At 25.4% G+C, this 13,181-nt stretch overlaps 1 protein-coding gene across 1 annotated transcript; it reads left to right on the forward strand.

Annotated features, from left to right (window-relative positions):
• Positions 1 to 7,716: 7,716 nt before the first annotated feature.
• LOC145838688 (uncharacterized) lies at positions 7,717 to 11,916 on the forward strand. Its single transcript, XM_082946316.1, has 5 exons — positions 7,717 to 7,844; positions 8,112 to 8,271; positions 8,572 to 8,715; positions 10,397 to 10,604; positions 11,774 to 11,916. The coding sequence occupies exons 1-5, from the start codon at positions 7,717 to 7,719 to the stop codon at positions 11,914 to 11,916; spliced, it is 783 nt and encodes a 260-aa protein (XP_082802442.1).
• The last annotated feature ends 1,265 nt before the right edge of the window (positions 11,917 to 13,181 follow it).

The raw sequence follows: 13,181 nt of genomic DNA on the forward strand, positions 1-13,181 counted from the left end.
TTTAGGACAGATTTTATTAAGATACAATGGCTTATTATCTTAACATTACTGAACATTTTACATTTCTTTTTTTATTTCTAAGCATAATATATTAAAAACGAGCAAGAAAATGATTCAGTTGAAAATATCAGTTGTAAAGTAAAAAGTATTACAGTTAAAGGTTTTAAAATTTTTCCAAATAATGATAGCTTTAAAGTCTATTTCAAGAAAATGTGGTAATTTAAATTTTTTTTTTGAGTTTAAACTAATATGAACTAGCAAATTTAATTTATTATTTATATTTTTGATCTGTTAGTAATAATTTTAAATATTGTAAATGTTGTAAAATTTTGAATTAAATTAGCTTGAAACAAGTAAAATGTAAATTAAATTATTTTACCAAAAACATGGATTATGGTTCCCATTAATTCATTATGCTCATAATTTTTAAGTTATCAGAAACGTAACCATTAATCAGTATTTTTGAACTTGTATAAGACAAAGATTACATAAAATTTTATCTCATTTGTATGGCGACGATTTGCTAAAAAACAGCTGTTCAGATGCAAAAACAAGGTGAAAAACAATACAGTTGGTTAAAATAAAACTACAGATTATATAAATTGTAGTTGAGTGTTAATTTTTTGTTAAAATAAGCTATAATAACTTTTAAATTAGAGTCAATATACATAAGCTATGATGATGTATAGCTAAAAAAAATAAAGGTAATTTGTGATACTTTTAAAAGTTATATTTTAATTTAAAAATTTTAATAAAAGTCTCTAATACATTTTAGTTCAGGCTTTAGAAAATGTATATATTAAGTTAGGAAAAGATACTTTTTATTAAAACTGGCTAACTGAAAAAAATACTTTAGGTTAATGCAAAAAAAAAAGATATATGTAAAAATAAGCATAAATAATATGCAATCTAAATTAAGATTAAACAAAATAAATGCAAAAGTAATCAAAAATAATAATCAAAATAAATTTAAAAGAATATTAAGCTTAGTTTGGACACTGCGTAACTAGTTTATTTATCCTAGTTATTTTTTTTTTACTTTTTGTATTATCTATAAAAAGTCTTTTTACTGGGAACGGGTTAAAATTGCACGACGACAAAATTGAACGAGGGCAAAAAATTGCACGAAGACAAATTTACACCAAAAGTCAATTTTGCACAAGAATAGAAAAACAGAACAAAATAAATAAATAAAAACGAAAAAATAGAAAATAAACTAATAAAAACACAAAGAGAAAAAAAATTGATTATAAAAATAAAAAAACTAATTTAAAAAAAATATTATATTGAAATTATCAAAATAAGTTATAAATCAATGTGAATAAAAAATTCAACTCTTCAAAATGTCTCCGTGAAAAATTTTCTGTTCGTGACCCTTCGTGAAAAAGTGTCTTTGTGCGATTTTTCCCGACGTGAAATTTTGTACGCTCGTGCAAATTTGACAACTACCCCTTTTCAACTTCATAAGGTGCACATGAAGGTATGTAGAAATAAAAAATGAACAATTCTAAAACTTCATTTTTAGATGTGTTTTAACTTTATAAAAAACTTTTAAAAATGTAAGTAACAAACTTAAGAAATTTACAGACCTAAAAATCAGTTTTAAATAATAATTGGGTATCTGTTTAAATTCCACCTCGTGCAATTTTATCTTTGTGCAATTTAGACCCGTTTCCGGTTATAAAGTTGTAATTTTTTTGAGACTAATGGAACGTCCTTTTAATTTAAGTTGCTTCAGCTTTGAATAATTACAAAATAAAACTAAAACATGCTTTGTAATTCAGATAAAACAGTTTCAATTAAATAGTTCTACTTTTTAGTTTAGTCAAATACAGTTTAATTTACTTGTAGTTACAAACATTTTAATGTTTTTTTTTATACGAAAATAAAGTATAAGAGGCATGTAAAACAAATACCAAATAATATTTTACTTTTTAGCTTTCAAAAAGTTTAATCTTTTTAATCCCGTTTGTTTTGCTCAAGAGCAATACGCAAATAGACTGAATTGTAAATTTTACTTGGATTGGTTTATGTTTAAGTAGTACCAAGTTGTCAGCGTTTAAGAAACTTTTAGCACTAAACTAATTACATTTACATACAGTTTATGTGTCATAATACTTAAAGAAAGCGTGCAGTTTAAACTAAACAGTGTTATATGCTCCTTTAGTTTTTTTACACTTAGTCTTTTGAAGTTTTCTTTTCTTATTACTTTTTTAAAAACATGGTAAAACCAAGCGTGGAACTTAATATTTTTAAAAAGAAAAACACTATTTTTTTAATTGTCATTCAGTTCTAATGTTTTTTTTAAGTTTAATTTTTATATACATACATTTATAAACATTTAGAAAAAAATAGCTTGTTAAACTAGCAATTCATTATAAAGAAAATATAAAGCTAGCTTTTCGAGTCTCCGTTACTATTAAAAATCAGTTGTTTTATTACCTTGAAAATTTAATGATTTTTTCGACGTTTTATACCAAATACAAGATGATATATAGGATTTAGAGAATTAGAAACAAGCTTATTAGGTTTGAAAATGATGCTTTACAATTATATATTTTTCTAAAAAATATGTTCGCTTAGTTTTATCTACTTTTTATTTCATACCACAGGCTACAACAAAACCTTGTTCGAGTTTATTTGTCTATATACTATGTTGACAAATTAAGGTAAATGTTATACCCAAACTTAACAAATTTAGGTTGTTTGTAAATGTTATACGAAACTTAGTTAAGTTAAAGGTTGTTAACCTATATTTACATGTGATAAAGTAAATAAACAAACATATACATGTTTTTTTCAATACATTAACCTAATTCTATTTCATAGCAATGTTTTAAACATATTTTAGTTGAACTTGTAAGTTCTAATGAACTCAACAACATTACTTTATTTTCAATGTTTTTTTTTGTAGTAAAATTTATAGTTAATCAACCACCTAGGGACAAACTAATAGCTTTAAACATTTTTAAAAATCAAGAACATCAAAGTTTTAATGTCTTAAATAAAAATAGTTCAACTTATGAAAAGTTTCAACTGTATTTGTTTAAGAAAAAGGAATTAGATTTTTTTTTTCCAAAACAAACTTTGCCATTAGAACAACTCAAACTTTTCTACTACATTTTTGAAATAAAAAATCATTAACAGTTGTAAGGTTTAAATTACTACAGTTAAACTTATCTGAAGAACAACATCTATACAGCTGTTTCGTTACTATGCAAAAAAAATACATTCTCAAATGAACTTTAACAGGTTTATGTTTTTTTTTTCATTTTCCATTATGCAATCTACGCGTTTCTTGAGCAATTTAATCTTTTAATCTGCAACCGCACATGATACAATAAGAAGTAAATTTCACACAACATGATCAGTGTGTAGATTCGGTTCATAATAGCACACTTTGGTGGGCGGAAATTGTGTAAGGAGAAACTTCATACTACGCAGTTGGTTTTTTGTTCACTGAAAAAAAGGTTCATTTTTGCGTGCCACGGTTTGAAGCTGTTACTGTATTGTTTTTTTTTTTGTTAAATTTTGATTGTTAGTAGAGGAAATTTTGCTTTGAAGTGTTTGCGGTTTATATGTTTTTTTGAAAACTATTTTGTATAATACATTTTGTTTACGTTAAAATGTACCTTTTTTTGCAGTTTGCTTCTAAGCTTTTTGCAACTGTAAATGAATAATAGTTTTAGTTGCCTTTAGTTCATTAGTAACATTTTATTTTGCCTTGTGAGACTTTAGTTGCTTGATGTTTTGTAGAAACAGGTACGTTTGTACAATTCTATATGTTTTATTAACTTTGAGAACTATTTTTTTCGTATTAAAAAAATTTTCTACTAACGTTGTTTTAAATTGTTATGATTGCATTTTTTAATGCTTACCTCAAAATAATTTATGTTGTAATACTTTACATAAAAACAACAGCTTATATTTACACTTCCTGAAAGTTTACTACAGTTCATAATGAGTTTTAAAACTAGTTAATGCTGTGTAAACACTTCAACTACTTTGATGGTTTTGTTTCTAGTAATTTATTGCAATCTTACTTGAACTTTTGGATAAAAATAGCAATAAAACTTGTCAGCTAGCAAAGATCAATTAAACTTGTAATTGTGTTTGTTTAACGGTCCACCATATTTCATTACTTTTTAAGTTCATTTATGTAAGGTCAAGTTTTAAATTTCAGGTTTTCAATTTTTGTTTTACCCTATAACTTGTTACTTTTTAACGGTTTTTAAAGTACTTATAATAAAATTCATTATAAACTTTTCACAAAGTGATGAACGTCTATGCTCGTGTTTACACTTGTACAATAGTTTACTATAGGTCATTCAATCAGCTTATTGATGAATAAGTGGTTGTGTAGTGTTGTTGTTGTTTTTTTTCTTTTCTTTTTTGTTAAAGTAGCTGTCAGGTGTTAAACTTTGCTTTTAACTAAATGAAGAGTTTTTACATTGTTTGCTGGAGATAAAATACTTGGTTTTAAACGAAAAAAAAATATTTCAACTTAAAATTGAACTTTGGTTTTACAACTTGTTTGTTATTTTGTTTGTTTTGCTAGTATTTTTTAATTGAATTAAGAGTAAAAATTGAGAAATGTTAAACTTTATTGGAAGCGATTTTGCATTTGTTTCACAATAAAAGTCTTATGTTAAATTAGTTCAAAGCTTTTTTTATTTTCTTTATACTCCACTACGTAAAGCAGTTGTTATGTGAAAACTTATAAAAAACAGTTAGCAATAGTAAAGTAAAACGCCTTACTGATTTACAATACAATACACTTTATTGTAACGAAAACTTTATGTTAAGCTATTTAAAAAGCTTTTGAAAGTTTATAACCTCATTTAATTTGAACATATCAATAATTAAACTTTTATTTAATAGTGGTATATTAAATTATCGACTAAAAGTTAAAAGGTATATATATATTATTAATAAATTTTTATTCGTACAATTTGAAGCATAAACGAAACTTTTGTCTGTAAGTTCACGTTTCATTGTTTATCAAGTGGAGCAAAAAAGGCAACCAAAATTTCTGATGCAATTTTATGTCATTTCACATGCACGAACGAAAAGTTTACTCATTAATTTTTGTGGGAGACGCAAAGTTTGGCTAAAATTATTTTTCAAAGCTTAAAATAGACTCGTCGTTTTTTGTGATTTTCCGCACAAAAAGATTTTTTAATTGTAATACAGCCTGTTAGATTATTATAAAAATATTTAAAAGCTACATAAATAAAGTTTTTATTTTTTAATTTGAAAAGCTTTACAATTCAGACTTTCAGAATTTGTAAAAATTGTATAACAGTATGCTTCGAAAAGTCAGTATTCGAATTTAGACCAGACAAACGTAAATTTCTGCGTTACATATGTTTACCTTGGTTATAAGTGAACTTTGAAAAGTAGTTCAACGCCGTAATTATAAGTGCACTTACACACAGCTAAAAAAAATGAAGTCAAGTTTATAAAAGTACTTGACAAGTTAAGGTGCAAGTTGTTTTCGAAAAAAAAAATACTGAACTGCTGTGACAAAAAAGGCATTTTGATGTTTTTTTTTTGGTGTAGTAAATTTATTTTGCTTTTTATCACGTAGCAGTTCTATTTTCATCTCTTCTTCATTGATGTTTATTTTGCTCACAAACTTAAAGCACCCAGGGCAAAAAAAAAGGTTGAAAGATTATTTGTTCCATTAAGAGAGGTCAGGCTATTTTCTGATTCAGCTTAAAAAGAGCTATTATGAACTCAAAACTTGCCAATTTTCTCACTAGATAGTAGTTTTTTAGTTTTTCAGTTTTCAAGTGAGTTTCGTAAATATTTTTAGAATCGTAAATTGTACGTTAGTAGCTTTGCAGTTATGACGTAATAATATGAAAGTATGGAGTTTTATTTGAAATGCTTTTGACAGAGTTAATTCTAAAACTTATTGAAATTTTTTGTCGTAATATTTCATTATTCCTTTGGTTGTTCTTTTTACATTAAGCTAACTTTATTGTTAATTCACTTTATTTTACTAAAAGTACTAACTATGTAAAGTAGACATTCTGTTTAGTACATTTATCATCATTTGATGATTAGAGAAAGATAAACCTGATTGATTCAAATAATTTTGTTACTTAATATTTGCTGTAATGGAAAGTTTTTTTAAATTAACTGACACTTTAATTCATAGTTACATAAGATGTAATTTTTGAAACGTGCAAAGAGTTTCTTAATTAGTATAATTATTTTTTTAGATAATTGAAAAATAGTTAATTAATAATAATAAAAACATAAGTGTTACATAGTCTGAAAACACTTCCTAACTTAGAAAATACTAAGACAATTTTTTGTGAATAAATAAAATTTTAATATAATTTATTTGCCTAGGCAAACTGAACACGATCATTTTGTTTTAAGAAACTATTCATTGGAAAAATAATGGTTGATTACTTATTGAAATTCTGTAAAATCATTTTCAGTTTATGGTTAAGTGGTTTGTACCAACCATTAAAAAGTTTTTGTGTTAATTATTGGCATTATTATTTTTGTTCATAAATGCGTGTAGTAAATGTTTGTGAATGAGTATTTCCAATATTATAATAATGAGTTTATGACTAATATTAGATAACATAAAAATTGATAAAAATTTTGTTATAAAATGTTTATGTGCAAAGTTTGTACTTTTATAATTCAGACTGTGTCTTTTAAGTTGGTTACAAATATTTTTTAAATTTCTAAAATAATAACTTTGTTTAGCTTTTTAGCTGAATATCTATAGTTACACTTCTAGTTTAAGTATTAATTAAAGTTTATAAAATTGTTCGGCAAATTAATAACTGGGAAAAAATACATTATCTTAACAAACTTATTATTTAATACTTTTGTCCAGGTTTACACAAATTCCAGCTTAATTGGTTTGTTTAAATGAATTAATTAGTTTAAACATAGATTGTATAAACTATAAAAAACTGTTTGAAATAAAAGTCTATAAACTGTTTCACGAAGCTTAAAATTTATTTGTTTATTTTGTCCTTGTCTAAACCGAACATGAATTACATTTAACAAAGTTCAAATACTTGTTTGTGAACTCAATCGAATTATTTTATTACTTTCTGCTAATTTGAATATTAAGGACTTTAAAATTTCCAAACTGTAATTAGTTTTTTTTACTAGTAATTTTAGAATAAGCTGTAAGCATACTAATTATTTTTCATTGTAAAACTTTTCGATCCAAAATGACAAAACTAGTATGAAGATTTTTTTTGTTTATGCTTTTTTAATTAGAATAGATTTGTGAGCTTGAGTTGTAATAAATATATTAAGTCTAGGTAGACATAAATTTCTATGGCGTAAACAAGTTTTCCAAAAAAGTTTTAATCAAACAAACAGCTAATCAGATTATTTTGTATTTAACTTTCAAGACAAAGATGAACTAAATATGAACCTTTAGACAAGAAGCTAAGTTTCTTTGTTTTCAGTATAGACAAATAAAAAAGTCATTAAACAATGTTTAAACTTTGTTTATTAATTTTACGCCAAACCTATAAATACTGCTCAGAAATCTCATTTAAGTCATACCAGTATAATCATCATCACAGGTGGTAACAGCAGCAAAAAAAGTTACAAAATTTTTTTAAAAACTTCTGCAAAAAAAATTGAATTAATATTCATTACTTTAAACTTCTGCAGAAAAATAGCTTTCATAACAGCTCGTTATTTCAACAGACAAAAATATTTAAAATGTTTTCATACGCACTCAAACCGTTTGTGAAAGACTCATGCAAGACCAGCAAAATGGTCATTGGGACTTTTAATTCTGTCAATAACTCACCCATGGTCCAGAGAAAAGAGGAGATTATAAACGACAGGTATATATATATATATATATATTTCATTTAACATATAAAGTACAATACTTCGACCGATCACAATCAAGTGTTTTGTGATTGAACTGTCATCAAATAAACCATCAATAAAAATTTTTATTAGTTTATTAAGTCTTTAGTCAAGTCTTAGTTTATTACGAAACTTATTTTTTTAAGTCTACAAACATGTTTTACACACTAAAGTTTTTGTTTGAAAGTGTTACTCTCACCCTCAATAAACTTAAAGTAAGACCATTAAACTGAAAACAGGTTTCAGTACGAGAAACTGGACAATTCGCACAAGAGCAAACTGGTGGACTTCATCCAGCACAACTTCTTCCAGCAGGAGGCGCTGAGCGGTTTGCTGGTGCACAAGGACAGGAAGAACAATTACGCGAGCACAAGGAAGTACATCGACTACAACGTTTCTGTTAGTTTCAAACAGATTTTTATGATTGTTTTAAGTTTGTAAAGGTTCTTAAACGCCTTAGTTCGTAATTTATAACTGCAATTTTTCTACTTTTAAATTTTATTGTTTTTTGTCTTAACTTAAAAGATAAAAATGTTTAGTTTAAGTTTTTATAGTTGTTAACAATTAAATAAGAGTCAAAGTTATAAACTATTTATTAAGAAACTGCTTTTTCCAAACTAAATTATACCATCTTAAATGGAACAACACAAGTATTGAGGTACATATGACTTTTAACATGCAGTTTTTCTAAACAAACAGGAATCGATAGAAACGGAATGTTCTTACGTGGCGATCGACAAAACAAACGATGACGTCATAGGAGTGAGGTTGAACTCGGTGGGGAGGAGAAACGGAAGTGAGTTGGAGGAAGATTTCGGCGAAGGAATGAACGCTCTTGCTAGGGTGTGTTTATATAAAGTACATGAAATAGTTTTAATGTTGAGAGTATAAATGTTTATTTAGAGTTTAGAGAATAGCTTGAGTTTAGAGAATAATTTTATGTTGGAGTATAAATGTTTATTAGTTGATTGATGAATGAACTTATTAGGGTATATTTGTACTATTTATTTTTTGTTGTTTGTTGATGTTGATTTTATCAAAAAATATTAAACTTTATCCGAAACAGTTATAAAATATATGCACAGTTTTGCTTCAACCATGCTGCTTTTGTTATCATAATTTTTTTGTCTGGAAAAATTTTAAATACAGTGCTTATTCACTTATCCGGGCAGATTCAGTCGAAAAAATTTCGATATCATTCTCAAAAATTTCTGTTTGACACAAAAATTAAAGCTCATGTTGTGTTTTCAAAACTTAAAGTGTTTTATAAAATTTGAATTAATACATAATTATGACACAATGATGCCACTAAAACTTACATTTAAATTTTGTTCAAAACTAGTTTAGTTATCGAAAACCTTTGTATATAAAGTAGGTCAGTTTTTGATTTTTTTAACGATGTTGATTTAAATATGATTGAAATTTTCTTATTTAAACTTTTAAAGATTTTTTGATAGTTGATTAAATTCTAAATTTTTAGAAAATTAATTTATAACAATTCTATTATGTTTGAATTTTAATTCAAACTATACTATAAAAATTGTTAGTTCAAACTTCTTTTGTTTAAGATGAGGTACATGACAATTTTTATTTATTAGTTATGTAAGTTTGACACACTAAAAATACCAGTTTAAAAAATTAACAAGACATAAAAAAAAACGGTTTGCACTAATCATTGGAAATAAACTAGAAGTTTGTAAAACGGTATTAGAGTTGTGCCAAAGTGTTTTATAATGGAGCAGTTTAGCGTAGGCAGGTCGACTTTGTACGATATTTTGAAAAATTCAAAAAATTTTAAAGCAGTAAAAAAGGAGCTGAGCTTTTATCATTTATTATGACTTACATAATATACAGCAGTTATATTATTAAAAAAAAAACTTTTTATATCTATTCGGTAAAATGCTTATCAGGACATGTTTACAGAAAAGTCTTGCCCAGCATGTCCGGATAAGTGAATAAGCACTGTATTAGGGAATTTTTTGTACACTCAATGCTTTCTTTGACAACTAAACTCTAGATGAACTTTTTTTTTCTAACTTATTTTATGTAAACTTTTAAAACAAAATATGTAAGTCAGGCTTTGTATAAACTTAAAACATTTAATCTTTATATCTTTTTTTAATCGTTATCTTATCATAATCTGATAAGCTTAAAGTTTTTTTTTTAAGTTCTCATTATATCATTGAATATTCAATTTTTATTTTCACTGTTATCAAAAAACTTAAGTTTTTACTTAAAATTTTCAATTGTATAATTTTAAATTTCTAAAAGTAAGTTGTAATTTTCTATTAAATAGTTCTCGTTTTTTAAACTGGGTTTAGGTGATCACTTTAGCATGTCACTAATACTTTATATTTTAACTATTTTCATAGTTATATACAAAAAATCGTAGTATTAAATAAAAAATAAAAGAAATAAAACAAAACATACTTAAACCTTGGTTGAAATTATAAACACGTACTAAACTTTATGTACATGTTAAAAAAACCTCACTAAGTTCTAATTCAAACATTTCACCGTTCAGTTCATGCACACTGTCGAAAAGGAAGTGTTGCCACGCGACCAAAACTTCATGCGCCACGTCATAGTGGGAGTGAAGCCCTCCGTTCTGAAGTGCGGGGTGGCGACGGAACTTAACAGGATGTGCCACAGGGGCGCCAGAGAGCTAAACTTGAACATGATGACCGCCACCTGCACTTACAGGTTACCAGAACAACTCGCACTTAAGTCAGGTTGGTAGGAAGTTAAAATAATTATATATTTTTTTGTATTTAACCATACGTACTAAGCAACTTGCACTTATATAGCATAACAAAAAAACTATTTATTTAATCAGGTATTTAATATAAGTATATGTAAAATATTGGTAGTTTTGAGTTACAATCAAATAAAGTTAGCTTTTATGCTTTATTGGGTGTTTATGAAAAAAAAATATTTAAAGGACTTTATTTATATCTGTTTTTTTTTATTGTTTAAATTTAAAACAACTTTTACTCATTTTTTTAATATTGTTAAATAACATTTTGTTCGTGAAATACAAAAAAAAATAGTTTTAAATTTAGGTTAAAGCAACTTTTTCGACTAGATTAAATGGAACTTTTTTTTCTAGCTTGGTTCAAATTTTTTACGGAGTTTTTATTATTATCATGTCTCCTAGAAATGACATTAAACTGTATCCTGGTGTATGACTCGATAACCGATTTTTTTTTAGTAAACCAGGTCCTTCGACCAAATTGTTGAGCGCTTTTTTTTCAATAAACAGAATAATTATCAATTGGCTTTGGTTGCTTGAAATTAATTTACCAACAAGTTTTAAATGAACTGTAAGAAATAATTTACATTTTAAAATCTTAACTTGATGTTTTTTCTAGCTTGACCTATATTCTGCCTTTTTTGTTGTGCAGTTAAAAAAACTTTTATGTAAATAACTGTTACTAATATTTCAAGGAAGTTTATTAGAATAAAATTTATATAAACTTAACTCTTAAATTATGTTGAAGAAAGTTTTGAAGTTTAGTTAAGTAGTTTTGGCAGTTCCAAATAGTTTGCTTATAAATTTCAACTAAATTTTGAGTAAGGTTATAAAATATTATCAATAATGTCTAACGTTGTATATTTAAACAAAGTTTATCATCTATATAGTTATGAATGAATGATGTTTTTCTTAATTTACATAATATTTAATGATTTTTTTTTTTTTTTAACAGTTCGAACCATAAGTTTTAAAACTACCATGTAAAACGAAACTATAAAAGTAAATATGTTATATTTTATTAAACATCATCTCACAAACAGGTTACAAACTGAATAAAATAAATGAGTGTTTTAGCACAAAACTATGTAGAAATCAGATTTAACCAAAGTTTAAATATAATTTTTAAGTATTATCTCACACATACAGGTTACAAACTGATGGCGAAGATAAACTACGCCGACTTTTTACACGACAACCAGCAACATTTCAGCGAAGAAATCAAGAGAGTGTTTACAAAGATGGCGGACACCTACGGCTATGCAACCATATTAAATAAAAACATGAAATAAAATTATTTTAATTTATTGTATTTATTTTATACTAGCCGTGACACATCATCAGGGGGACCTCAAAAACAAAAGTTTTAATTGTTTTTTTTTTTTTAATAATTTTTTATACATTTCCGGATAAAATTTTATTAGTTTTTCCAGTCTTGAAAAATCTTAACTTTTATTTGCTGCTTTCGAGTATTTAGTTATTGTTTTTAAAGCTCGTTTTTAGAGAATTAAGTCTGTTGACAGCAGTTCAAAATATATTTATTTCTTTTGCGTTATTTTCTGCCAAAAATTATTTTTCACATAGGCATTAGTAACTTGCTTCGAATGTTACAATATAAAAAAAATGTAAATATGACTTAAATTTTAAAATTAATTTGAAATTTACTCTTAATTAAATTTTAACTTTATCCTTTTTAACTACCGGTACAAATTGAATTATAGATTTTTTAAAGTTTGTTTTTATTTTAATTGGTAATAAAGTTGAAACTTCTACTGTATATTTTTGTAAGTATTTTCATGTATTTTTACTACAATATATTATCAAAGGTTAATTTAAATTAAATAACTAAAGTTGTTCTGTTAGTTTATTAAACTTAATATTTTTACAAAGCTACTGTTAAGTTTGATTACAGTTCATACATAACAAAAAACTTATATAGTTTTAAATTTCCTTGACAAGACTTTAAAAGGTATCCAAATGGTGTGCGATTCGATAACTGAAAGATTTTTTCGTAAAACAGGACCTAGGAAAAAGTACTTTTAACGATTTTTTACATATTTCCGGTTAAATGTGCATATTAGTTGTTTTTTTTCCAAGAATAAAACTTTATAAAGTTAAATAACTTTCAAAGCAGCTATACTTTATTAACTAATTGTAAATATGTATAAAGTTTTTGTTTAAAGTTTATAGTTTTTTTAAGCAATTTACATTAGCTGTTATCCTAAAACAGAACCTTATAAATTGTGATTTAATTGATTGAATATAAAAGAAACTTAAGCTAGTTATTTTTGAACAATATATAGTTTTTAAGAGGTAAAAACAACACAAAAACACTTTTTTTAATGCTTGAAATTTTTTTAAAGTAATTTTTGTCTGACTCAAACTAGAATCAATTCAAACTTAAAAGTTAATCTCTAATGTGTAAGTTTAATAGAGGTTTAAAAATTTCTTGTATTTTTTTTTAATTGATTTAAAAATTACAACCTCTTAATAGAAATAGATAAAGATAAAATTAAAATCTAAAACTAATTTTCATTTCGTGCTATCACAACTTTTA

This window comes from Thalia democratica, chromosome 6, assembly GCF_965202585.1.
Source record: "Thalia democratica chromosome 6, ktThaDemo2.hap1.1, whole genome shotgun sequence".
In the NCBI taxonomy this organism is placed as follows: domain Eukaryota; kingdom Metazoa; phylum Chordata; class Thaliacea; order Salpida; family Salpidae; genus Thalia; species Thalia democratica.

Coding starts and splice junctions, on each gene's coding strand:
- LOC145838688 (XM_082946316.1), top strand. CDS start 7,717: ATGTTTTCATACGCACTCAAACCGTTTGTGAAAGACTCATGCAAGACC. Junction 8,716..10,396: donor GAATGAACGCTCTTGCTAGG/GTGTGTTTATAT, acceptor TTCACCGTTCAG/TTCATGCACACTGTCGAAAA. Junction 10,605..11,773: donor ACAACTCGCACTTAAGTCAG/GTTGGTAGGAAG, acceptor TCACACATACAG/GTTACAAACTGATGGCGAAG.